Genomic DNA, 26,810 nt, shown 5'->3' on the forward strand with positions numbered 1-26,810 from the left:
TCACTCTGTCGCCCAAGCTGGAGTGCAGTGGCGAGATCTTGGCTCACTGCAACCTCTGCCTCTCGGGTTCAAGCGATTCTCCTGCCTCAGCCTTCTGAGTAACTGGGACTACAGGTGCCCGCCACCATGCTTGGCTAATTTTATTTTATTTTATTTATTTATTTATTTTTAATTTTTAGTAGAGACGGCGTTTCACCATGTCGGCCAGGCTGGTCTCAAACTCCTGACCTCGTGATCTGCCCACCTCGGCTTCCCAAAGTGCTGAGGTTGCAGGCATGAGCCACCGTGCCCTGCAGCAAGATAAACTTTCTAAATTAACTGAGACCTCTCTCAAATTTTCGAGGTTCAATGGTAATAATTACATGATTGCATATGTGTCAAAACTCATCAAATTGTACACTTAAAATTGATACATTTTGTTGCATGCAAATTTTCCCTCAATAAAGCTGATTAAAAGAAAACAAAAACAGAAGCACCAAGATTCTAGAAAAATTGTGCCTCCAGCAGTAGTTTTTGAATCTTCCAAAATTCTCAAATAAAAATAGAGCAATCAGACAGCAAAACCAAAAGCCTGTTGACAACATTCAAACAAAACTACGTGAGATAATGTGATGGGCTGAATTGCACACTTCCAAAATTCGTATGTTTAAGCTGTAACCCCCAGTACCTCACAATGTGAGTGTATTTGGAGGTGCAGTCTTCAAAGAGATGATTAAGCTAAAATGAGGTAGTTGCGGTGGGTCCTAATCCTATATGACTGCTGTTGTCCTTATTTTATCTTTTTTTTTTTTTTTTTTGAGACAAGAGTCTCACTCTGTCACACAGGCTGGAGGGCAGTGGCTTGATCTTGGCTCACTGTAACCTCCACCTCCTGGGTTCAACGATTCTTGTGCCTCAGCCTCCCGAGTAGCGGGGACTGCAGGCATGTGTCACCATGCCTGGCTAATTTTTGTATTTTTAGTAGATACGGGGCTTCGCCATGTTGCCCAGGCTAGTCTCCAACTCCTGACTTCAGGTGATCCGCCCGCCTCAGCCTCCCAAAGTGCTGGGATTACAGGTGTGAGCCACCACGCCCAGCCTGGTGTCCTTATTTTAAAAAAGGAAATTTGTATATGCTGAGGCACATGAGGGATGTGCACATGCAGCGGAAATGCCGTGTGAAAATCCAGCAAGAAGGCAGTTGTCTGCAAGCCAAGGAGAGAGGCCTTAGGATAAACCAGACCTGCCAACACCTTGATCTGTGACAAAAAGCCTCTAGAGCTGTGAGAAAATAAAGTTATGTGTAAGCTACCCAGCTGTGGTGATCTGTTATAGCAGTACCAGCAAACTAATACAGGAAATGTCCCCATGAGCCCCCAGATATAAGCAGATCAGAACAATCATAAACATCACAATACCTGCAATAGTGGACCTGAGCATCTGTGAAGGAGGCAGCCGAGGGAAGTGATGGGGCATCTGAAATCATCTGAAAACGGAAGAGCCTCAAAACGAGTATTAAAACACAGAAGGGGTTGGGCATGGTGGCTCATGCCTGTAATCCCAGCACTTTGGGAGGCCGAGGCAGGTGGATCATGAGGTCAGGAGTTCAAGACCAGCCTGGCCAACGTGGCGAAACCCCATTGCTACTAAAAATACAAAATTAGCTGGGCATGGTGGCAGGCACCTGTAATCCCAGCTACATGAGAGGCTGAGGCAGGAGAATCGCTTGAACCCGGGAGATGGAGGTTGCAGTGAGCCAAGATTGTGCCTCTGCACTCCAACCTGGGTGACAGAGCAAGACTCCGTCTTGAAAAAACAAAACAACGGAAAACAGAGGGCCACACTGAGAGCAGCAAGCAGAGAGGGGTTGAGGCTTTGCCCACATCAACAGGAGGGGAATGCAAGTGGTCCACGAGGGAAGACCTGAAGGGGCCAGTGAACTCTTCTCTGTGACAACTCTTAAAACCGACAGCCAAAATTCCTTTCCATTTCTAAATAAATAAATAAATAAGCAACACCGGCGGGGCACGGTGGCTCACGCCTGTAACACCAGCACTTTGGGAGGCTGAGGCGGGTGGATCATTTGAGGTCAGGAGTTCAAGACCAGCCTGGCCAACATGGTGACACGCCGTTTCTACTACAAATACAAAAAAAATTAGATGGGCATGTTGGCACACTAAATCCCAGCTACTTGGAAGGCTGAAGCCGGGCGCAGTGGCTCACGCCTGTAATCCCAGCACTTTGGGAGGCTGAGGCGGGCGGATCATGAGGTCAGGAGATCAAGACCATCCTGGCTAACACAATGAAACCCTGTCTCTACTAAAAATACAAAAAAATTAGCCGGGCGTGGTAGTGGACGCCTGTAGTCCCAGCTACTCGGGAGGCTGAGGCAGGAGAATGGTGTGAACCAGGGAGGCGGAGGTTGCAGTGAGCTGAGATTGCGCCACTGCACTCCAGCCTGGGTGACAGAGCAAGACTCCGTCTCAAAAAAAAAAAAAAAAAAAAAAAAAAGAGGAAGGCTGAGGCAGGAGGATCATTTGAGCCTGAGAAGTGGAGGTTGCAATGAGCTGAGCTCCCACCACTGCACTCTAGCCTGGGTGACAGAGCGAGACTCTGTCTTAAACAATAAAATTAAATGGAATCCCAGCACTTTGGGAGACAGAGGTGGGCGGATCATGAGGTCTGGAGTTCGAGCAGCCTGGCCAACATGGTGAAACCCCGTCTTTACTAAATTAGCCAGGTATGGTGGTGCACACCTGTAGTCCCAGCTACTTGGGAGGCTGAGGCAGAAGAATGGCTTGAACCCGGGAGGCGGAGGTTGCAGTAAGCCAAGATCGTGCCACTGCACTCCAGCCTGGGCGACAGAGCGAGACTCCATCTCAATAAACAAACAAGCAAATAAATAAATAAATAAATAAATAAATAATTTTACAAAGCAACAGAAAAGTATCAAGCATGAATTCTCTAAGAGTTACAATTTAAAAGAGAGAGAGAGAATAAGGAACACAATAACATTCCTCCAGACAATAAAAGCATATCCAAAAGCCATGCCCACAGGAGATCAGAGCTGGAACTTGCTATTTCAAATTGAGCTAAAATTTCATTAACAAAATGATACAAGATATGAAAGAATAAAATCAATTAGAATCAGAAAATGTGGGAAATGAGGTAATAATTCAGAAAATAATTCAAAATAAAAGAATCATTTCAGAAATGAAAACTAAACTAAAAGGACCACCACAAAGAATAAACACAACAAATGCTTAAGAGAAACTGAAGGTAAAAATGGGAAAATTTCTTTTGTTTGGAGCAACCTCATTAACTGAAAAATGAGGACAATTTCTTTCTTTTTTTTTTTTTTTTTGAGATGGAGTTTTGCTTTTTTGCCCAGGCTGGAGTGCAGTGGCACATCTCGGCTCACTGCAACCTCCGCTTTCTGGTTTCAAGCGATTCTCCTGCTTCAGCCTCCCAAGTACTGGGATTACAGATGCCCACCACCACGCCTGGCTAATTTTTGTATTTTTAGTAGAGATGGGGTTTCGCCATGTTGGCCAGGCTGGTCTCGAACTGCTGACCTGTGATCCTCCTGCCTCAGCCTCCCAAAGTGCTGGGATTACAGGCGTGAGCCACTGCGCCTGGCCTGCCTTTCTTTCTTTTCTTTCTCTCTTTCCTTCCTTCCTTCCTTCCTTCTTTCCTTTGTCTCTCTCTTTTTTTTTTTTTTTTAAGTTTTTCAGACAGGCTTTTAGCTCTGTTGCCCAGGCTGGAGTGCAGTGGCACCATCATGGGTCACTGCAGCCTTGATGTCTTGGGCTCAAGCCATCCTCCTACCTCAGTCCCTGCGAATGGCTGGCACTACAGGCACGTGCTGCAATGTCCAGTTAACTTTTTTTTTATTTTTTGTATCACCAATGTGTCACTATGTTGCCCAGGCTGGTCTTGAACTCCTGGGCTTGTGATCCTCTTGCCTTGGCCTCCCAAAAGCTGGGACTACAGGCATGAGCCAGCCACCACACCCAGCTGTGATTGGAAGTTTTTAAAGTGACTCAAATCTTCTTTCATAGGATCTGAATTATTGTTAGTTACTATAGTTTTCTATTAACTTTTACTATTGTAAAAGGTAGAGGTAGGAGTTGACCCAGGGGAATCTTGGCATTCTATCCATGTTACATTTAGAAGGTTCAAACCTATTTCTTGCTTGAGAGCCAGGATCAATCAGCCCAGCAAACACCAACCTACTCCCCCTTACCTCTCCCACCCCAAACTTTGGTCTGTTGCCTATGGTCACAAGGAGCACCAAATAGCTGGATTATATTCTCACTTTCCATTTTATTGGAATCACTGTTGTGTCTCTGGTGAAGGTGCTCCTTCATCTATTCGCTACATTATTTTTAGATAAAGTTTCAAAATCTGGCAATATTTTTGATATGTAGTTTTGATTTCATAATTGGTCATTGAGAGAATGCTGAGGTTTTTATTACATTTTATGGTCTGGATGTTACAGGGGGAGCAAGAAAAACAGTAACACCCTTGCAAGGTAACTACCTCAGACACGATCATTATAGGATCTTGAAGCAAGACATGTCTCATAATGCATTTTGTCTTAAAGTTTCTGTTATTGGGCCGCGTGTGGTGGCTCACACCTGTAATCCCAGCATTTTGGGAGGCCAAGGCAGGCGGATCACCTGAGGTTGGGAGTTCCGGACCAGCCTGACCAACATGGAGAAACCCCATCTCTACTAAAAATATAAAATTAGCCGGGCATGGTGGCACATGCCTGTAATCCCAGCTACTTGGGAGGCTGAGGCAGGAGAATCACTTGAACCTGGGAGGCGGAGGTCGTGGTGAGCCGAGATTGCACCATTGTATTCCAGCCCAGGTGACAGAGGGAGACTCCGTCTCAAAATAAAAATAAAATAAGATAGATATAAAAAATATTGTGATAGGTACGTCACCTTTATCTGCAGATTATGTAACTATAGAGCCCAAAAGAATCTATCACCTTATAAGCAGAACCCTAATAAATTTTCAAATATTACTAGCATATTTTAAGTTTTGTGAGACATTACAGTAGATAGTGTTATTATTAGATATTAGAGGGTCAGGAGGATAAGGAGTTATAAAAGAAACCTCAAGATGTGTTATGAATATCCACTCAGCGTCAATCGTTTATTCATTTAGGATACTCTGTATTTAAAACTGAAGAAATTCAAAATATAATCCTAATGTGTTTTTCATTGGAAAATGAGTAAGTCAAAAATTCTCATGAAGAAACATGTCTTTATTTGCAAATAATAAACTATATATTAATAATATATACATACATCTTTATTTCAAAGTAATAAAAGCTACTGAAAAGTGTCAAGGATTGCTAGAATATGGAGAACAGAAATAGATGTATAGCACTTAATATACAACTGATAGTATTTTAATTCAGTAGGAGAAAGGTGAATAATAGTTACTTCTGGCATAATTGGTTTTATTCCTGGATAGAAACAAGTCTGACAGCCTGCATTATATTGTATAATCAGTTCCTGATGTATTAAAAGATTAAATCTGTGTATACACACTCAGAATCACATGTGAAAAACTGCACTCTGTACCTTTATTCTCTTGCCCTCTGAAATCCTCTAGAAGCAAAACCTTCCTAGGAAACATAGAAAACACTGGAAATGATGCTGGGCGTGGTGGCTCACGGCTATCATGCCAGCACTTTGGGAGAACGAGGGGTGGATCACCTGAGGTCGGGAGTTCGAGACCAGCCTGACCAACATGGAGAAACCCCGTCTCTACTAAAAATACAAAATTATCCAGGTGTGGTGGCGCATGCCTGTAACCCCAGCTACTTGGGAGGCTGAGGCAGGAGAATCGCTTGAACCCGGGAGGCAGAGGTTGCGGTAAGCCAATATCGTGCCATTGCACTCCAGCCTAGCCAATTAAGAGTGAAACTCTGTGTCAAAACAAAACAAAACAAATACACTGGAAATGACTTGGGGAGCTTATTTTACAGAAATAAAACAGAGAATACAAAAGTGTTTATTGCAGCATTACTTTTAGATGGCAAAAAAGCGCAAACAGTCCATAATATCACAATTGGGAAAGTGGTTGAAAAGGCATTGGTAAAGAATACTGTGGAACATACTGCAACCATCAGAAAGACTGTTAGATCATCATCTATTGAAGGAAAATCCAAGATGTACAGCTGAATGTAAAAAAGCAAATTTCAGGGAAATGTATAGTTATCCATTTTTCTGTAAAAACATAATAAAATAAATAACTGTGTGTTAATGTTTTAGCATGAAGATATATATGGGTAATATACACAACCTTTAAACATTATTCAGAAGAAAATGGACAGAGGGAAGGGAATGAGGAATGGAGAAGAGCAAAGATAATCATTTTTTCTTTTTTTTTTTTTTTGAGACAGATTTTTTTGAGACTCTGTTGCCCAGGCTGGAGTGCAGTCAGGATCTCGGCTCACTGCATCCTCCGCCTCCCGGGTTCAAGTAATTCTCCTGCATCAGCCTCCCGAGCAGCTGGGACTACAGGCATGTACCACCACGCCCAGCTAATTTTTGTATTTTTAGTAGAGATGGGGGTTCACCATATTGGCCAAGCTGGTCTTGAACTCCTGACCTCGTGATCCACCTGCCTTGGCTTCTCAAAGTGCTGGGATTACAGGCGTGAGCCACCGCACCCAGTCCCTTTTCTTTTTCTTTAATGGTATTGCTTCATTAATTTGGGTGCAAATGCACTATCTCTAATTTTAGATGAGGAACTTTAAAGACTTATAAGCACACAAGAAAGTAAAAAAAATTTCATTGGGCAATTCTCATTTTGATAATGCAAAATATTACAACAGTCCATTTTTAGTAATTCTCTCATTTGCAGATATTTTTACTCACTCTACCTTTCTCAAATTTATTATGAAATATTTTACTTCCTTATGCCAGTAAAGTAACACAACGTTCAGAGAGACCCGTCTACACAGGATCTAAGAAAAAAGGAAGTGGGGCATAAAATGACAGTTCTACAGACATAAACTTCATCCTTCCACACATGCGATCTGTCCAGTGTGGGGAGCTGCTTGCTAAGCATGCTTTGAGCACAGGGAAGGCCCATTTCAAAACACTAACTTAACCCCAAACAAAGCTACACTGTGGACATTTTTTTTTTTGAGACACAGTCTCAATCTGTCTCAGGCTGAAGTGCGGTGGCGTGATCTTGGCTCACTGCAACCTCTGCCTCCTGCGTTCAAGTGATTCTCCTGCCTCAGCCTCCCCAGTAGCTGGGATTACAGGCATGTGCCACCACACCTGGCTAAGTTTTGTATTTTTTACTAAAAATGGGGTTTCAACATGTTGGCCAGGATGGTCTCAAACTCCTGGCCTCAAATAATCCTAACACCTAAGCCTCCCAAAGTGTTGGGATTACAGGCATGAGCCAAGACATGTACTTCTATATAACTGAAATAGTTCCTTGAACATTTGATAAAGTTTTCCTGAGAAAGAAACTGGATTTCGTGCTTCATTAGTAATAGTTAATTGATCACATGCTCATTTTTCCCATTCTCTGTGTTTATGAGAGTCTTCTAAGAGTCCTAATTTTCTTGGAGTCAATATTGATGTATACTTGCCTTAAAAATCATTTTGTTTAAATTTTCAAACATATCAGAAAAAAGCATTATATTTAACATAACCTTTTAAATCTGTAACTATGTTTCTATCTCTGTCCATTTTTTAAATATGATGCTATTTCTCTTTTCATACTTTTTTTCCTCAGTGCACCAATATTTTGTTTATGTTCTCTTTTCTTTTATACTGGGTATATAATGTGGCAAAAAGAGTATTCTGGAATAAAGTCCTTCACACACATTATTCACAGTACTTTCCCCACCAATAGCTAGGATTATTCCATGTTCAATAGGAAGTACATGATGATGGGAAATTTTCTTAACTTGTTACCTTCAAAAAGGGTCTTTCTTCAGTCAATTACCCTGCCTAATGGTGACTAAGTTCTGCAGAAGTTAAAAAGCCTTTCTACAAATAATAATACTGATGACGATGAATATAATAATGATGACTAACATTCAGTGAGTATGCATTTATCATGTCAGGCACAATGCTAAGCACTTTATGGGTCTTAATTTAACCCTCACAAAGCATTATGAGGTAGGTATTATAATTATCCCCCATTTTCTAATTTTTACTGAGACACGCATGTATATATAAACAGAAAAATGATCAGCAATAAACAATAAACTGATAAAGACTATACTTTGGGAAGGGAATGGACACAAGACAATGGTCAAAGGGTACATTTGCCTTTTTGTAATGCTTGAATCTTTTATAAGGAAAATATATTCACACATTATTTCTGCAGTTAAAAGATATGATATGAATATGTGCTTAGGGAGAATGTCCATCAGGGACTTGTATTTTGGCATGTATTATGGCAAAATATCTAGAGGAGACCATGATATCCACCAATAGGATTTCATAAGCGATATTACAGTAACACAATGAAACACCATGAAGATATTGAAGGATCTCTATTAAGTAAAATGTTGTTCATGAACATTTTTACAGTAAGAAAGCCTTAATGTTATAAAGAATGAAAAGAATAAGCCATCTTCAAAAATAAAGAGGTCATTTCTCCCAGATACTAAAAGTATTTTTAAGAATGTAAGTTGCCGGGCGCGGTGGCTCAAGCCTGTAATCCCAGCACTTTGGGAGGCCGAGACGGGCGGATCACGAGGTCAGGAGATCGAGACCATCCTGGCTAACACAGTGAAACCCCGTCTCTACTAAAAAATACAAAAAACTAGCCGGGCGAGGTGGCGGGCGCCTGTAGTCCCAGCTACTCGGGAGGCTGAGGCAGGAGAATGGCGTGAACCCGGGAGACGGAGCTTGCAGTGAGCCGAGATCCGGCCACTGCACTTCAGCCTGGGTGACAGAGCGAGACTCCGTCTCCAGAAAAAAAAAAAAAAAAAAAAAAAAAGAATGTAAGTTAGACAAATTACAGGAAAAAATGAAAACCACAGGACTACATTTCTACAAAAATTCTCTGATGTTTAAGAGGGTTAGAAAGGTGTTAAAAGTGCTGTCATTTTCAGTACGACAGACTGAATTATCTGATGTCAAGAGAAGTGAGCATTTGGTTAAGGTTTTCAAAATATATTCTATCATAGGGTGTTTCTCCAACATTATTTTTTCCAGGCTGAATAAGCTATAGTCCACAAATACAATGTTTCTACATTATTCCATCTAGGGAAATTATTAACAAGATAAATTCTGTTTTGAGCCATAATTAAAAGCCTCTCTACACATTTCATATATTCTGGCTCATCACCAGTACAAATTTTGATGCTGAATAAGTTGTGGGTTATAATTAAAGTTCTTTCCACATTCCCTATATTCATAGGGTTTCTCACTAGTATGAATTCTATGATGACTAATAAGCTGTGAACTCTGAGAATAAGCCTTCCCACATATCTTACATTCATAGGGTTTCTCACCAGTATGAATTCTCTGATGTCTAGTAAGGTCTGAGCCAGAACGAAAAGCCTTTTCACATTCCTTACATTCATAAGGTTTCTCACCTGTATGGATTCTTTGATGTTTAATAAGTTGTGAGCTCTGACTAAAGGCATTGCCACATTCCTTACATTCATACGGTTTTTCCCCAGTATGAATTCTCTGATGTTGAGTAAAGTTTGAGCCACTACTAAAGGCCTTCCCGCATTCTTTGCATTCATAAGGCTTCTCACCCGTGTGAATTCTCTGATGTCGAGTGAAGTTGGAACCACTACTAAAGGCCTTCCCACATTCCTTACATTCATAGGGTTTCTCACCAGTGTGAATTCTGTGATGTCGCGTAAGGTCTGAGCCACAAATAAAGGTTTTTCCACATTCCTTACATTCAAAGGGTTTCTTGCCAGTATGAATTTTCTGATGATGAGCGAGTCTTGAGGGATGTCTAAAGGACTTTCCACATTCCTTACATTCATAGGGCTTCTCAATGGTATGAATTATCTCATGTGTAGCAAATTGTGAGCCATGTCTAAAGGTTTTCCTATATTCTTTAGATGCACAGAATTTCTTTTTACTATTAATGATTTGCTGTAATGTAAAGGATGGATGCTGACTCAAAGTGGGCAGATCTTCATGAGTGAATACCAATTGATTGAAATGTCCCCCCTGAGAGCCGAGCTGTTTCTCAAACTGGATATTACAATCCCAATCATCTCTGAAACTAGAGCACTGAAAATCATGTCTTGTGAGTTTTTCCATTATTTCCCACTGGGTTGATTCTATTTCATAAATTTCTTTCTTCAGAAATAATTTCTTGGTCTCACATCTTGATTCCAGGACTGAAAGAAAATATGAAAGTAATTCACTCATGTTTTTCTTATTTGGGAGAAACGAAACTTCAATCAATATGGGAGAATTTCACTGATTTTTTTTTACAAATGAATGAGGAAAAAAGAGAGTTAGAAGACAGGTTACATAATAAGATGAGGGTAGTGATTAGGAAAACAAAATAAGTCACTGCTTCCCAAACATTGCTATAGATCAGGATTACTTTGGGAAGCTTGCTAAATACACACATGCCTTAGTCCTGTCTCCCTTGTTAAAGGATGACTCTAATCATACACACACAAAATGTCTCATTGCATATACACACATGGGACATATAATAGGATCCCACAGTATTAATTGTAAAATAAGGGAAATGGCCAGGCATGGTGGCTTACACCTGTAATCTCAGCACCTTGGGTGGGTGAGGCAGGCAGAACACTTGAGGTCAGGAGTTTGAGATCAGCCTGGCCAATATGGTGAAACCTGTCTCTACTAAAAATATAAAAATTGGCTGGGCCTGGTGGCATGCGCCTGTAATCCCAGCTACTGGGGAGGCTAAGGCACGAGAATTGCTTGAACCCGGGAGGCAGAGGTTGCAGTGAGCCAAGATTGCGCCACTGCACTCCAGCCTGGGCGACAGAGTGAGTCTTTGTCTCAATAAATAAATAAATAATCAATCACACTGTTAACAGGGCTATTGTCAGGATGAAATGAATACGCCTAATGAAAAATTCCCAGGGATCAGTAAACTATGGCCTATGGCCCCGCACTGATTTTTATAAATGCAGTTTTATTAGCCATACTTGTTACGTATTGTCTATGGATGCTTTTGCGCTAAAAGGGCAGAAGTGAGTAGTTATGACACAGAATGTGTGAACTGCAAACCTAAAATACTTACTATTTGCCTTTCAAGAAAAAGTTTGCCAGCCCCTGGTTAGATACGCATTGTCTAACACGGTAGCTACTAGCTACATGTCGTAATTAAAATTTCAAATAATTAACAATGAGATCACTTGGACTCGGGAAGGGGAACATCACACACCGGGGCCTACCATGGGGAGGGGGGAGGAGGGAGGGATTGCATTGGGAGTTATACCTGATGTAAATGATGAGTTGATGGGTGCTGACGAGTCGATGGGTGCAGCACACCAACATATCACAAGTATACATATGTAACAAACCTGCACATTATGCACATGTACCCTAGAACTTAAAGTATAATAATAAAAAAATTTTTCAAATAATTTAAATGAAGTGTGCATTTTATTTTGAAATAAACAGCCGAATTTGAAAATTCAGTTTCTCAGTCACACTATTCACATTTCCAATGTTCAACAGCCAAACTTGGCTGGTAGCTTTTGTACTGGAAGTCGGTACTAAACATCACAAATATAAAACATTTCCAATACCACTGAATGTTCTCTTGGATAGCCCTGGTCTGGATTCTGTAACTGGAGGTCCAGAGCTCTTTAAAAAATGATAAGGAACTAGAGGGTAGCCATCCAGAAAAAAGCCTAGCTTAAGAAAAGTCAAGTGTGGAATGAACATAGTATGAGTGGTAGGTAGGACTCATGTGTGCACAGATATGATATATGTTTGGGGTTGGATGAAAATAGTGTTTGTCTTGTAATTCTGAGATGCTGGCCTTTGTTTTTTTTTTTTTTTTTTTTTTTTTTTTTTTTTTTTTTGAGATGGAGTCTCGCTCTGTCGCCCAGGCTGGAGTGCAGTGGCCGGATCTCAGCTCGCTGCAAGCTCCGCCTCCCGGGTTTACGCCATTCTCCTGCCTCAGCCTCCCGAGTAGCTGGGACTACAGGCGCCCGCCACCTCGCCCGGCTAGTTTTTTGTATTTTTTAGTAGAGACGGGGTTTCATCGTGTTAGCCAGGATGGTCTCGATCTCCTGACCTCGTGATCCGCCCGTCTCGGCCTCCCAAAGTGCTGGGATTACAGGCTTGAGCCACCGCGCCCGGCCGATGCTGGCCTTTGTTAAAGAGAAGAGGGGATTTAACAAGTACACGAGCACTATAGTAGTGATGACTGACTGGCAGAAAAGACATTTGTAGGTTCAAGGAAAGGAGAGAGAGTAAAATGGAAGGCATTGTATGGTACTGACAGATCAGAGATACTAGATTCAATTACATGCGTTTTATACTCAAACTTGAATAATTATAAGCTTTGTTTTCTTGGGCAAATTAGTTCCACTTTCCAAACCTCCAGTTCTCTGTCTAATACAATAGGAATGATAGCCCTTACAGCTGTTGTGAGGATTGGGATTAATGTTTGTAAATACCACGGAAGAATTTCCGCCAGGCACGGTGGCTTATGCCTGTAATCCCAGCACTTTGGGAGGCCAAGGCAGGTGGATCACGAGGTCAGGAGTTTGAGACCAGCCTGACCAAAATGGTGAAATCCCATCTCTACTAAAAATACAAAAATTAGCCAGGTGTGGTAGCGTGTGCCTGTAATCCCAGCTACTCAGGAGGCTGAGGCAGGAGAATTGCTTGAACCCAGGAGGCAGAGGTTGCAGTGAGCCAAGATCGCGCCACTGCACTCCAGCCTAGGGAACAGAGTGAGACTCTATCTCAAACAAACAAACAAACAGACAACACACAAAAAAAGAATTTCCATACAAAAGTGGGGACATTAGGCCCGACCCCTTGATTCCTAAAAAAAATAAAGTCAGGGAGAATAGCTAGAAGACTTGAAAGTCACTGACTCTTAGACAAGGAAATGGAGGGGTAAGGAAGGTACAGCTTTGTAAACTATTATAATATACATGTAATACAAATATATTTTTAAAAGAAATAGCTTGGTCTGGTTACAGAGGGACAGGATCTCAGCTAGTATTCTTATCACTTACCCATAGAGAAAGAAATGACTACGAAATGAGATATGATGAAAAGAAAAAATGAGTATAGCAAGGTGGTTGAGAAAACTGAAGGCTTTAGGGTTGTAAAAGAGGTCTGAATTCTGGACTTTTTAACTAGCTGAGAGGCCATAGACAAATTATGAAACCTCAATGAACACTGTTTTTATCATCTGTAAAATCATCAAGTGTATGACACTAATAGGTACTCAATATTTTTGTGGAATAATGTTCTGAATTATGTAAGGAAGATAGTTTGAAATCATACTAGATGATATGGTAAAAACGTACATCATGCCGGGCGTGGTGGCTCACGCCTGTAATCCCAGCACTTTGGGAGGCCAAGGCGGGCGGATCACGAGGTCAGGAGATCGAAACCATCCTGGCCAACACGGTGAAATCCCGTCTCTACTAAAAATACAAAAAATTAGCCAGGCAAGGTGGTGGGCGCCTGTAGTCCCAGCTACTCGGGAGGCTGAGGCAGGAGAATGGCGTGAACCTGGGAGGTGAAGCTTGCAGTGAGCCAAGATCGTGCCACTGCACTCCAGCCTGGGCGACAGAGTGAGACTCCGCCTCAAAAACAAAACAAAACAAAACAAAAAACCGTACATCATACAATCTTTCTCTGATAGCTGTAAGGCATTTAATCTGATCACTGAATCCCAAACAAAAGACGTGAGAGGATATCAACACTAGATTTAACTTATAAGAAACACCAAAAAGAGTTCTTCAAGTAGAAAGAAAAGGACACTAACAATATAAAAATATAAAACTCATTGTAAAGGTATGAATATAGTTATATTCAGAATACTCTGATAATGTAATAATAGTGCATAAATCACTTTTAACTCTAGTATAAAAGTTAATAGATAAGGTTGGGCACAGTGGCTCACACCTGTAATCCTAGCACTTTGGGAGGCTGGAGTGGGCAGATCACGAGGTCAGGAGTTCGAGACCAGCCTGACCAATATGGTGAAATCCCGTCTCTACTAAAAATATAAAAATTAGCTGGGTAGGTAGCGTGTGCCTGTAATCCCAGTTACTCAGGAGGCTGAGGCAGGAGAATTGCTTGAACTTGGGAGGTAGAGTTGCAGTGAGCTGAAATCGTGCCACTGCACTCCAGCCTGGGTGACAGAGAAAGACTCTGTCTCAAAAAAAAAAAAAAAAAAAAAAAAGTTAAAAGACAAAGGTATTAAAAATAAACCTACAATCATTTGCTAATAGATGCACAATATATAAAAGACGTACATTGTAACATCAATAACGTAATGTGGCTGGAAAAGTGCAGACTTTTTGTATGTGGTCAAAGTTAAGCTATTATTATTATTATTATTATTATTACTATTATTATTATTATTGAGAAACAGGGTCTTGCTCTGTAGCCCAGGCCAGAGTCCTCACTGTAGCCTCAACCTCCTGGGCTCAAGAGATCCTCCTACCTCAACCTCCTGAGTAGCTGGAACTAGATGTGTACCACCACACCTGGTTAACTTTTTTTTGAGACAGACTCTTGCTCTGTCTCCCAGGCTGAGTGCAGTGGCGCAATCTCGGTTTGCTGCAACCTCTGCCTCCCAGGTTCAAGCAATTCTCCTGCCTCAGCCTCCCAAGTAGCTGGGATTACAGGCGCCTGCCACCACATCTGGCTAATTTTTTGTATTTTTAGTAGAGACAAAGTTTCATCATGGTGGCCAGACTGGTTTCAAACTCCTGACCTCAAGTGATCCTTAAACATTTTGGTGGAGACAGGGTCTCGCTATGTTGCCCAGGCTGGTCTCAAATTTCTGGGCTCAAGCGATCCTTCCACCTCAGCCTCCCAAAGTGCTGGGAATACAGGTGTGAGCCACCACACCCAGCCTAAAGTTAAGGTATTATTAACTTACAATAGACTGTTATAACTATGAGATGTTTTATGTAAGCCTTATGGTAACCACAAAGAAAAACTCTCTAGTAGATACACTGAAGACAAAGAAACATCAAATCATACCACCATAAAAAAATCAAATCAGAAAGAAAGAGTGAGCTAGGAACAAAGACACCATAAAACAGTCAGGATTAGCTCGGCAGAGTAGTGCACGACTATAGCCCCAGTTACTTGAGAGGCTGAGGCAGGAAGATTGCCTGAGCCCAGGAGTTCAAAACTGGAGTGAGTTATGATCATGCCACTATACTCTAGCCTGGGCAACAGAGGGAGACTTCATCTCTAAAACAACAACAACAACACAAACAAAGAATCATAAGTGACTACTACGAATAATTATATGCCAACAAATTGGATAAACTAGGAAAAAATGGATAAATTCCTAGAAACATACACTACCAAGCCTGAATCATGAAGAAAGAGAAAATCTGAAGAGACCAATTATGAGTAGGATAGTTCAATCAGTAATCCAAAACCTCCTAATAAAGAAGAGACAAAGACTTGATGGCTTCACAAGTAAATTCTATCGGACACTTAAAGAAGAATTAACTCCAATTCTTCTCAAACTCTTCCAAAATGTTGAAGACGGAACACTTCCAAACTCATTTTATGAGGATAGTATTACCCTGATACCAAAGCCAGACAAAAAAATCTACAAGAAAATAACAGGCCGGCCAGGCGCTGTGGCTCACGCCTGTAATTCCAGCACTTTGGGAGGCCGAGACGGGCGGATCACGAGGTCAGGAGATCGAGACCATCCTGGCTAACACAGTGAAACCCCGTCTCTACTAAAAATACAAAAAGTTAGCCGGGCGTGGTGGTGGGCGCCTGTAGTCCCAGCTACTAGGGAGGCTGAGGCAGGAGAATGGCGTGAACCCAGGAGGCGGAGCTTGCAGTGAGCCGAGATCGTGCCACTGCACTCCAGCCTGGGCCACACAGCAAGACTCCGTCTCAAAAAAGAAAAGAAAATAACAGGCCAATATCCCTGATGAACATAGATACAGAAATCCTCAACAAAATACTAGCAAATGGAATTCAACAGCACATTAAAAGGATCATACAGCATGATCAAGTGAGATTTATTCCTAGGATACAGGGACGTTTCAACATAAGCAAATCAATCAATGTGATACATCACATTAACAAAGTGAAGGACAAAAACCACATGATCATTTCAGTAGACACAGAAAAATCATCTTACAAAATTGAACATACTTTCATAATCAACACTCTCTCAACAAATTAGGTGTACAAGGAATCTACCTCAACATAATAAAGGCCATATATGACAAACCTACAGCTAACATTATCCTCAACATTGGAAAGATAAAGGTTTTTCCCCTAAGATCAGAAACAAGACAAGGATATCCGCTCTTGACACTCTGCTCAACATAGTACCAAAAGTCCTTTTTATTCATTTAAGGCAATAAAAAGGAATAAAAGCCATCCAAGTTCAAAAAAACCCTAGAGGATCTACCATAAAATTGTTAGAAGTAATAAATATTATTTATTTACAGCTCAGTGTGCTTATACCAGTAATTCCAGCACTTTGGGAGGCCAAGGCGGGCAGATCATTTGAGGTCAGGAGTTTGAGACCAGCCTGGTCAACATGGCAACACCTCGTCTCTACTAAAATTACAAAAATTAGCCAGGTGTGGTGGTGGGCACCTGTAATCCCAGCTCCTCAGGAGGCTGAGGCACGAGAATTGCTTGAACCCAGGAGACGGAGGTTGCAGTGAGACAAGATCATGCCGCTGCACTCCAGCCTGGGTGACAGAGCACGATTCTGTCTCCAAAAAAAAAAATATGTAATAAGGCTTGGCACGGTGGCTCATCCCTGTAATCCCAACACTTTGGGAGGCCAAGGCGGGTGGATCATGAGGTCAGGAGATTGAGACCATCCTGGCTAACATGGTGAAACCCCTATTAAAAATACAAAAAATTAGGCCGGGCGCGGTGGCTCAAGCCTGTAATCCCAGCACTTTGGGAGGCCGAGACGGGCGGATCACGAGGTCAGGAGATCGAGACCATCCTGGCTAACACGGTGAAACCCCGTCTCTACTAAAAAATACAAAAAACTAGCTGGGCGAGGTGGCGGGCGCCTGTAGTCCCAGCTACTCGGGAGGCTGAGGCAGGAGAATAGTCTAAACCCGGGAGGCGGAGCTTGCAGTGAGCTGAGATCCGGCCACTGCACCCTAGCCTGGGCGACAGAGCAAGACTCTGTCTCAAAAAAAAAAAAAAAAAAAAGCCGGGCGCGGTGGCTCACGCCTGTAATCCCAGCACTTTGGGAGGCCGAGGCGGGCGGATCACAAGGTCAGGAGATGGAGACCACGGTGAAACCCCGTCTCTACTAAAAAAATACAAAAAATTAGCCGGGCGTGGTTGTGGGCGCCTGTAGTCCCAGCTACTCGGGAGGCTGAGGCAGGAGAATGGCGTGAACCCGGGAGGCGGAGCTTGCAGTGAGCCAAGATCGTGCCATTGCACTCCAGCCTGGGCGACAGAGCGAGACTCCGTCTCAAAAAAAAAAAAAAAAAAAAAAAAAAAAAAAAAAAAAATTAGCCAGGCATGGTGGTGGGCGCCTGTAGTCCCAGCTAATAGAGAGGCTGAGGCAGGAGAATGGCATGAACCCCGGAGGCGGAGCTTGCAGTGAGCCGAGATTGCGCCACTGCACTGCAGCCTGGGTGACAGAGCGAGACTCCGTCTCAAAAAAAAAAAAAAAAAAGTTATAAATGTATGTGTATTCAGTAAGATACAAAAATCAGTTGTTTCTATACACTAGCAACAAATTATCAGAAAAAGAAATCAAGAAAACAATCCCATGTATAATAACATCAAAAAGAATAAAATACTTGGGAAAAACTTTAACAAAGGAAATCTGTATACGTAAAACTATAAAACACTGATGAAAAAAAATGAAGACACGCCAGGCGTGGTGGATGACGCCTGTAATCACAGCACTTTGGAAGGCCAAGGCGGGTGGATTGGTTGAGCTAAGGAGTTCAAGACCAGCCTGGGCAACACAGTGAAGCCCCATCTCTACTAAAATTCAAAAATAAAAGAAAAAAAAATTAGCTGGGCGTGGCAGCATGTGCCTGTTGTCCCAGCTACTCGGGAAGCTGAGGCAGAAGAATTGCTTGAACCCGGGAGGCATAGATTGTAGTGAGCTGCGATCATACCACTGCACTCCAGCCTAAGCAACAGAGTGAGACTCTTGTCTAAAAAAAAACTGCATTAAATAAAAAAGGGCGGGGGTGGGGAGCTAGGAGAGGGATAGGATTAGAAGAAATATCTAATGTAGATGACGAGTTGATGGGTGCAGCAAACCACCATGGCATGTGTATACCTATGTAACAAACCTGCACATTCTGCACATGTATCCCAGAACTTAAAGTATAATAAAAAAAAATGAAGACACAAATAAATGAAAATATATTCTGTATTCATAAATGGGAAGAATTAATATTGTTAAAATGTCCATACAACCCAAAGCAATGTACAGATTCAGTGGAATCCCTAACAAAATTCCAAAGGTACTTTTCACAGAAACAGCAAAATCAATCCTAAAATTCATATGGAACCATAAAAGACCCTGAATAGTCAAGGTAATCTTGAACAAGAAGAACGAAGCTGGAGGCATCACTACATCAGATAGATTTCAAAACAGATGACAAAGCTGCAGTAATCAAAACACCATGGCACTGGCATAAAAATAGACACATCAACCAAGGGAACAGAATACAGAACCAAGAATCCATACAGAACCCTTGCATTTACGGTCATTGGATTTTCAATAAAAATGCCAAGAACACACAATGGAGAAAAAGACAGTTCAATAAATGGTGATGAGAAACTGGATGTCCACATGCAAAAGAATAAAATTGAATTCCTATCACATACATATACAAAAGTGAACTCAAAATGGATTAAAGACTTAAACATAAGACACAAAACTATAAAACTACTAGAAGAAAACAGAGGAGGGAAAGTTCCATGATGTCAGTCTAGGCAATGATTTTTTTTTTGCATATGACCCCAAAACACATAAAAGAAAAGCAAAAAATAGAAAAATGTGATTACATCAAACTAAAAAGCTTCTGCACAGCAAAGGAAACAACAGAGTAAAGAGACTATCCACAGAGTGGGATAAAATATTTTCAAGCCTTGTATCTGGTAAGATGCTAATATCCAAAATATATAAGGAACTCAACTCAGTAACAAGAAAACAAATAACCCAATTTAAAAAGTGGGCATTTCTCAAAAGAAAACATAGAAACAGCCAATAGGTATATGAAAAAAACACTCAACATTACTAATCATCAGGAAAATGGAAATTGAAACCACAATGAAATATCACCTCATTGCCGGGCACCATGGCTCAGGTCTATAATCCCAGCACTTTGGGAGGCCAAGGCGAGTGGATCACTTGAGGTCAGGAGCTCGACACCAGCCTGACCAACATGATGAAACCCCATCTCTACTAAAATACAAAAAGTATCCAGGCATAGTGGTGGGCACCTGTAATCTCAGCTACTTGGGAGGCTGAGGTGGGAGAATCACTTGAACTCCAGAGGCAGAGGTTGCAGTGAGCCGAGATTGCACCACTGCACTCCAGCCTGGGCAACAAGAGTAAGACTCCGTTTCAAACAAGCAAACAAATGAACAAAATCCTCTCACACCTGTCAGAACTGCTATAATCAAAAAGACAAAAAATAACAAGTGTTGGAAAGGATGTGGCAAAAAGGGAATCCTTGTACACTGTTAGTAGCATAAATTGAAACAGCCATCATGGAAAACAGCATGGAGGTTTCTCAAAACTACCCTATAACCCAGCAAACTCACTTCTGGGTATATATCCAAATGAAATCAAATCAGTATGGGGAAAAAATATCTGCATTCTTATGTTCATTGCAGCATCATTCACGATAGCCAAGATATGGAGTCAATGGATAAACTGATAAAGAAAATGTGATGTGTGGGTGTATGTATGTATACACACACACATACACATACATACACACACAATGGAATGTGTATGTATATATACAAATACACAAACACTGGAATATTATTAAACTTTAAAAATGAAGAAAATCCTGTTACTTTCAACAACATAGATAAAGCTGGAGGGCATATGTGAAATAAGCCAGGCACAGAAAGACAGATACTGCAGTGATTTCACTTATATAGGAAGTCTAAAACGTTGAACTCATAGAAGAAGAGCGTAGAATGGAGGTTGCCAGGGGTTGGGGGATGGAGGAAAGAATATATTGGTCAAACGGTACAAAGTTCCAGTTACGCAGAATAAAAAATTTCTGGAGATCTAATATACAGCATTATATAGTAATAGTATATACTGCCATGTAAGTACATGCCATTAATAGTAATACCAGTACAGAATGTATACCATGGTAACTATAGTTTATAATACTGTATTATATACTTGGAATTTATTATGGGAGTAGATCTTAATGTTCTTACCATATACACACATATACAAATTGGTAACTATGTGATATGATAGATACATTAATTGGCTTGATTATGGTAATCATTTCACAATGCATACACATATATCAAAATACCTAATTGCATACTGTAAATATATATAATTTTTTTTTTTTTTTTGAGACAAAGTTTTCACTCTTGTTGCCCAGGCTGGAGCGCAATGGCACGATCTTGGCTCACTGCAACCTCTGCCTCCTGGGTTCAAGCAATTCTCCTGCCTCAGTCTCCCAAGTAGCTGGGACTACAGGCATGTGCCACCACACCAGGCTAATTTTTGTATTTTTAGTAGAGATGGGTTTTGCCATATTGGTCAGGCTGGTCACATAATCCTGACCTCAGGTGATCCACCTGCCTCGGCCTCCCAAAAGTGCTGGGATTACAGGCTTGAGCCACCACACCCAGTCAATATATATAATTTTTATTTGCCAAATATACCTCAATAATGCTAGGGAAAAAGCTGGAATGAATTGTTTAAAAAACTTTCAGAGAAGGATGAAAATGATGACAGAAAACAGTAAGTCACAGGGAAGAAAAATTGATGTAAGAAATAAAATGAATGTAAAATATGAATTCTGGAAGGAAAATATGGCAATGATATAGAACCCTAATAAAACAAATTTCCAGGGTTGATTAAAACTCTTAGTATTCAGATGGTTCCCTTTTTACTGAGCAATATATATGAGGAAAGTGGTTTTTGTTTCATTTTGTTTTTGCCTCAGCCTCCCAAGTAGCTGGGATTACAGGCATGCGCCACCACGCCTGGCTAACTTTTGTATTTTTAGTAGAGATGGGGTTTCACCATCTTGGCCAGGCTGGTCTTGAACTCCTGACCTTGTGATCCACCCACCTTGGCCTCCCAAACTGCTGGGATTATAGGCGTGAGCCACCGCACCCAGCCTATTAATTTTTTTTTTTTTTTAGATGGAATCTTGCTCTGTTGCCCAGGCGAGAGTACAGGGGGGTGATCTCAGCTCACTGCAACCTCGCCTCCTGGGTTCAAAAGATCCTCCTGCCTCAGCCTCTGGAGTAGCTGAGATCACACCCAGTTAATTTTTTTGAATTTTTAGTAAAGACAGGTTTCAACACGTTGGCCAGGCTGGTCTTGAACTCCTGACCTCAAGTGATCTGCCCACCTCGACCTCCCAAAGTGCTGGGATTACAGGCGTAAGCCACTGTACCTGGCTTCCATAAGATTTAAAGAAGATCTGGGGTCTTACAGAATAATATTCAGAATGCCTTAGGATACCATCCAAAATCACTCAACATATGAAGAATGAAGAAAATTTTAACTCACATGGCAAAAGACAACAGACACCAAAATAAAGGTGATTCATGTTGGAATTATCAGATAATGACTTTAAAGCAGATATTTTAAAAATGCTTGAACAAGGAACCATGCACACTCTGCAAACCAATATAAAAATAGAAAGTTTCAGCAAAAGAGTAGAAGATATAAAGAAGAATAAACAAATTTTAGAACTGAAAAGTGCAGTAGCCGAAATAAAAACTACTGGCTAGTCTCAAAAGCAGAATGGAGGTAATAAAGTCAATAAACTTGAAGACAGTTCAAAAGAAATTAGCTAATATGAATAACAGTAAAAATAAGATGGAAAATGTAAAAACAACACAGCCTCTGGGAATGTAGAACAAGAAAAGATTTAACATTTGTGTCATCAGGGTTTCAGAAGAGAAAGTACAGGACTCAAAAAAGATTTGAAGAAATAATGGCTGAAAACTTACCAATTTTGGTGAAAGATAAAACAAAGCCATTTTGAGAAGCCACCCCAAATAGGATAAACCCAAAGAAATCCATACTCAGACATATCATAATCAAACTGCTGAAAATGAAAGACAAAATAAATAGTGAAAGAACTGTAAAAAAATAATGTATTACTTATGGGTGAAACAATGATTTGAATGACTGGATTACTCTTCATAAACTCTGGAGGCCAGAAAAAAGTAGAACAGTAATTTATTGTGCTGAAAAAAAGAGCTGTCAATCCAGAATTTTATATCTAGCAAAAATATCCTTCAGTAATGAAGGTGAGATTAAGGAAAGTAATATTGCAAATGTACGTTGCAGCTCAGGCTGTGCCCTCAGGGTCTGTGTGGGAGTAGGCAATAGTGGGGACAGTGGTTAGTGAAAGAGCTTGTACTCCTTCTCAAAGGGGTTAAGTGCTTGTTAAATCTAGGAGACAGCTGTCATGTAAGAATGAAGGTCCAGTGCTGCTTTCCAGCTCTCCAAAGAAAACCAGAAATCCAGATTTCTGTATTAAATCCCCTGATAGCTTGAGTCTGGTAACTAATTCAGAACTTTAGAGAACTGCAGGGGCAGCACCAAACACAAACATGTATAGGATACACCCTGAGTCACTAGGTTGTTACTTCAGTGGAGTTTTCTCTGTTTCTTTGAACTTCAGAAATTATACCAAGATACATCTAATTAAAATTCTCGGCTGGGTGCAGTGGCTCACGTCTGTGATCCCAGCTCTCTGGGAGGCTGATGCGGGCGGATCACCTGAGGTCAAGAGTTCGAGACCAGCCCGGTCAACATGGTAAAACCTCGTCTCTACTAAAAATACAAAAAAAAAAAAAAAAAAAAAAAAAGGCTAGGCTTAGTGGTTAATTTGACTTGTTTATTGCATAGGATAGAGATAATTCCAGCTGGAGTGTAGTGGTAAACCCACAGCTCACTGCAGTCTGGACCTCCTGGGCTCAAGCGATCCTCCTACCTCAGCCCACGAGTGGCTGAAACCGCAGACGTGTGCCACTATGTCTGTAGTCCCAGCTACTCAGGGAGGCTCAGGCAGGAGAATCCCTTGAACCCGGGAGGCAGAGGTTGCAGTGAGCCAAGATCGCGCCACTGCACTCCAGCCTGGGCGACAGAGCGAGACTCTGTCTCAGAAAAAAAATAAAATAAAAAATAATAAAACATAAAATAAATCCTATGGAGATGGTTGATACTTTTGTTTTAACAGGTATTGACCGTGTTGGGTTCAGGCTGCAAGTTCCAACAAGCCTTGTGTGGACTGTGACTCCAGTGTCAGTTTTCAAGGCCTTTGCAGTGTTATTTGGATTTGTCCACTGTGTGCACCATCCAATCCAATCTGAAACTTACACTTTAGTTCTTAAAGTCTTCGATATGTTATTTAGGGACAGATCCACATATATTCAGGCAAAAATGAGCCTAAGAGTTCCTAAAAACTGAGTTTTTTTGAACTTTGGGGGTTTTTTTTTTGTTTTTTTTTTTTGTTTTTTAGACGCAGTTTCGCTCTTGTTGCCCAGGCTGGAGTGCAATGGCACGATCTCGGCTCACCCTAACCTCCGCCTCCCGGGTTCAAGCAATTCTCCTGCCTCAGCCTCCCGAGTAGCTGGGATTACAGGTGTGCACCACCACGCCCAGCTAATTTTGTATTTTTAGTAGAGACGGGGTTTCTCCATGTTGGTCAGGCTGGTCTCAAACTCCCGACCTCAGGTGATCCACTCACCTCAGCCTCCAAAAGTGCTGCGATCACAGGCGTGAGCCACCATGCCGGGGCCAACTTTGGGTTTTTTGAACTTGAACATGGGTTGCTTTTTGAACTTGTTCCTTTCTGGGATCTTCTTGATACTTTCTAGTTCCCTGGAGCTCCCCTATTCAGTTCTTCAGTCATAATGCTGGGGTTTTAGTTACCTCCCTCTGCTATGTACTTTCTATGTACTTTCTACAACTATGTAGAAACTATGTACTTTCTACAACTAGGCAGGAGGAAACAGAGAAAAAAAGTGATGGGGGTTCACTCCACAGCAACTCTAATAGGAAAAGAAGGTTCCTACCCCTTGTAGTTTTAGACACCTGCAGGCCCCCACTGCTTCCACTGTTGTTGCTGCTGCTGCTGTGAGATTGTCTGGAGGCTGGGATGCGCAAAAACGGGGGGGAAAATATAGACACATATTTGTGTATATATACATGTATGTATGTATGTACATATGTATGTAAATACACACACAAGCAAGAGATTGCTCCAATCTCTCTTGGTGTTAGGAATCCCATTTCCCCCCATCTCTACTAAAAATACAAAAAATTAGCCGGGTGTGGTGGCACGTGCCTGTAATCCAAACTACTTGGGAGGCTGAGGCAGGAGCATCGCTTGAACCCAGGAGATGGAGGTTGCAGTGAGCCGAGATTGCGCCACTGCACTCCAGCCTGGGTGGCAGAGCGAGACTCTGTCTCAAAAAAAAAAAAAAAAAGAATCCCATTTCCTGTGCCTTCTGCCAAAACTAGAAGGCTTGTCTTGGGCCAGGTGCAGTAATCCCAGCACTTTGGGAGGCCAAGATGGGAGGACTACTTGAGCCCAGGAGTTCAAAATCAGCCTAGACAACACAGGGAGACCTGGTTTCTACTAAAATTTTAAAAATTAGTTGGGCATGGTGGCACACATCTGCAGTTTCAGCTACTTGGGGGCTGAGGTAGGAAGATCGCTTGAGCCCAGGAGGTCCAGACAGCAGTGAGCTGTGGGTTCACCACTACACTCCAGCTGGAATTACCTTTGTCTATACCCTATGCAATAAACAAGTCAACTGCATTTGTAGTCCCCCCAAAACATACAGAAAATACCTAGAAATAAAATATCAAATGAACTATAAGCCCTTTTTTGGGATAAGTTTATAAAAATACACTGAAATATCATCAAGAAGGCCTAAATAAATGGAGAAAAGTACTGTGATAATGGCAAATATGATTTAATATAATAAAGATATCAGTTACTACTAAAGTGATATAAAAATTCAATTTTTTTTTTTTTTTTTTGAGACAGAGTCTCGCTCTGTTGCCCAGGCTACAGTACAGTAGTACCATCTTGGCTCACTGTAATCTCTGCCTCCTGGGTTCAAGTGATTCTCATGCCTCAGACTCCCGAGTAGCTGGGACAACAGCTGTGCGCCACCACACCTGGCTAATTTTTGTGTTTGCTTTTGTTGGGTTTTTTTGAGACAGAGTCTCACTCCATCACCCAGACTGGAGTGCAGTGGCATGATCTCGGTTCACTGCAACCTCCACCTCCCAGGTTCAAGCAATTCTTGTGCCTCCGACTCCCGAGTAGCTGGGATTACAGTTGTGCGCTACCACGCCTGGCTAATTTTTGTATTTTTAGTAGAGCCAGGGTTTCACCACGTTGGCCAGGCTGGTCTCGAACTCCTGGCCTCAACCGATCTGCCCACCTCGGCCTCCCAAAGTGCTGGGATTACAGGAGCGAGCCACCACACCCGGCCAAATTCAACTCAACATTTTAAATAAAATATGAAGTAATTTTTAATACTATATGAAAGATCACAGAGATAAGTATAACCAAAACACGCCTAAAGAAAAGGTGGAGGGATATGTCCTACCAGAAATCAAGACTTGTTATATAAACATGAGTAATTTAGGCAGGGATAACAAGGCTCAATGTAACAAGAAATACCCGTGCATATATGAAATCTGAATATATGACAGAGGAGCATTATTGATCAGTGAAGAATAGATGGAGTTTTCATTTGAGAGGGAAACATAATTTTTTTTTTTTTAGGAGATGGTGTTTCCCTCTGTTACCCAGGCTGGTTTTGAATTTCTGGGCTCAAGCAACCCTCCTGCCTTAACCTCCCCAAGTGCTGGGATTATAGGCATGAGCTACCACACCCAGCCAATTCGTTTTCTATACAGGAAAAATAGCTGATCTCCATCTCATACTATTCATAAAAATCAATTAAAGTTGCATTAATAGGGCTTTAATAAGAAAGCGAAAACATAAAAATTGTTGGGAGTTTGAGATCAGCATGGGCAACATGGCAAAACCCTGTCTCTACAAAAAATATAAAAAGTTAGCCAGGAGTGACAGCATGTGCCTGCAGTCTCAGGAGGCTGAGGTGGGAGGATCACCTGAGCCTAGGAGGTAGAAGCTGCAGTGAGCCGTGATTGTTCCACTGCACTCTAGCCTGTCTGACTTTTTCTGTCTAAAAATAAAAAAAAGAAAAATCTTGGAATTAAAATAGAAAATTGGGCTAGGAAAGGTTTCTGAGGATCCAAAAAGTATAAAGCATACAGGAAAAAGATAAAAATGTTTATAAGCAACATATAATTTAACCATTAAACATACAATTTGGCAATATTAACACAAATAATTACTGTTCATCAAAAGATACCATAACAAAAGTGAATAAAAAAGATGT

The 26,810-nt window shown here is 41.4% G+C and overlaps 1 protein-coding gene across 6 annotated transcripts in view; it reads right to left on the reverse strand.

The window, feature by feature from the left end:
* ZNF566 (zinc finger protein 566) overlaps window positions 1-26,810 on the reverse strand; it is a 57,421-nt gene that overhangs the window by 6,073 nt on the left and 24,538 nt on the right. For 2 of the 6 annotated variants that reach the window (XR_013410513.1, XR_013410512.1), the window contains exons 5-8: window positions 8,981-10,348; window positions 8,563-8,660; window positions 6,613-6,680; window positions 5,242-5,765 (exon numbers count right to left, since the gene is read on the reverse strand). Coding sequence is in view for 2 of the 6 variants with exons in the window: in XM_015123758.3 (XP_014979244.3) it covers window positions 9,578-10,348 (771 nt within the window). In the remaining 4 variants the exon portion in view is untranslated. Of the gene's footprint in view, window positions 1-5,241; window positions 5,766-6,612; window positions 6,681-8,562; window positions 8,661-8,980; window positions 10,349-26,810 lie in introns of those variants that run through there. The other 4 variants (XR_013410515.1, XR_013410514.1, XM_015123758.3 and 1 more) reach the window with 2 other exon arrangements.

Source organism: Macaca mulatta, chromosome 19 (genome assembly GCF_049350105.2).
Source record: "Macaca mulatta isolate MMU2019108-1 chromosome 19, T2T-MMU8v2.0, whole genome shotgun sequence".
NCBI lineage: Eukaryota > Metazoa > Chordata > Mammalia > Primates > Cercopithecidae > Macaca > Macaca mulatta.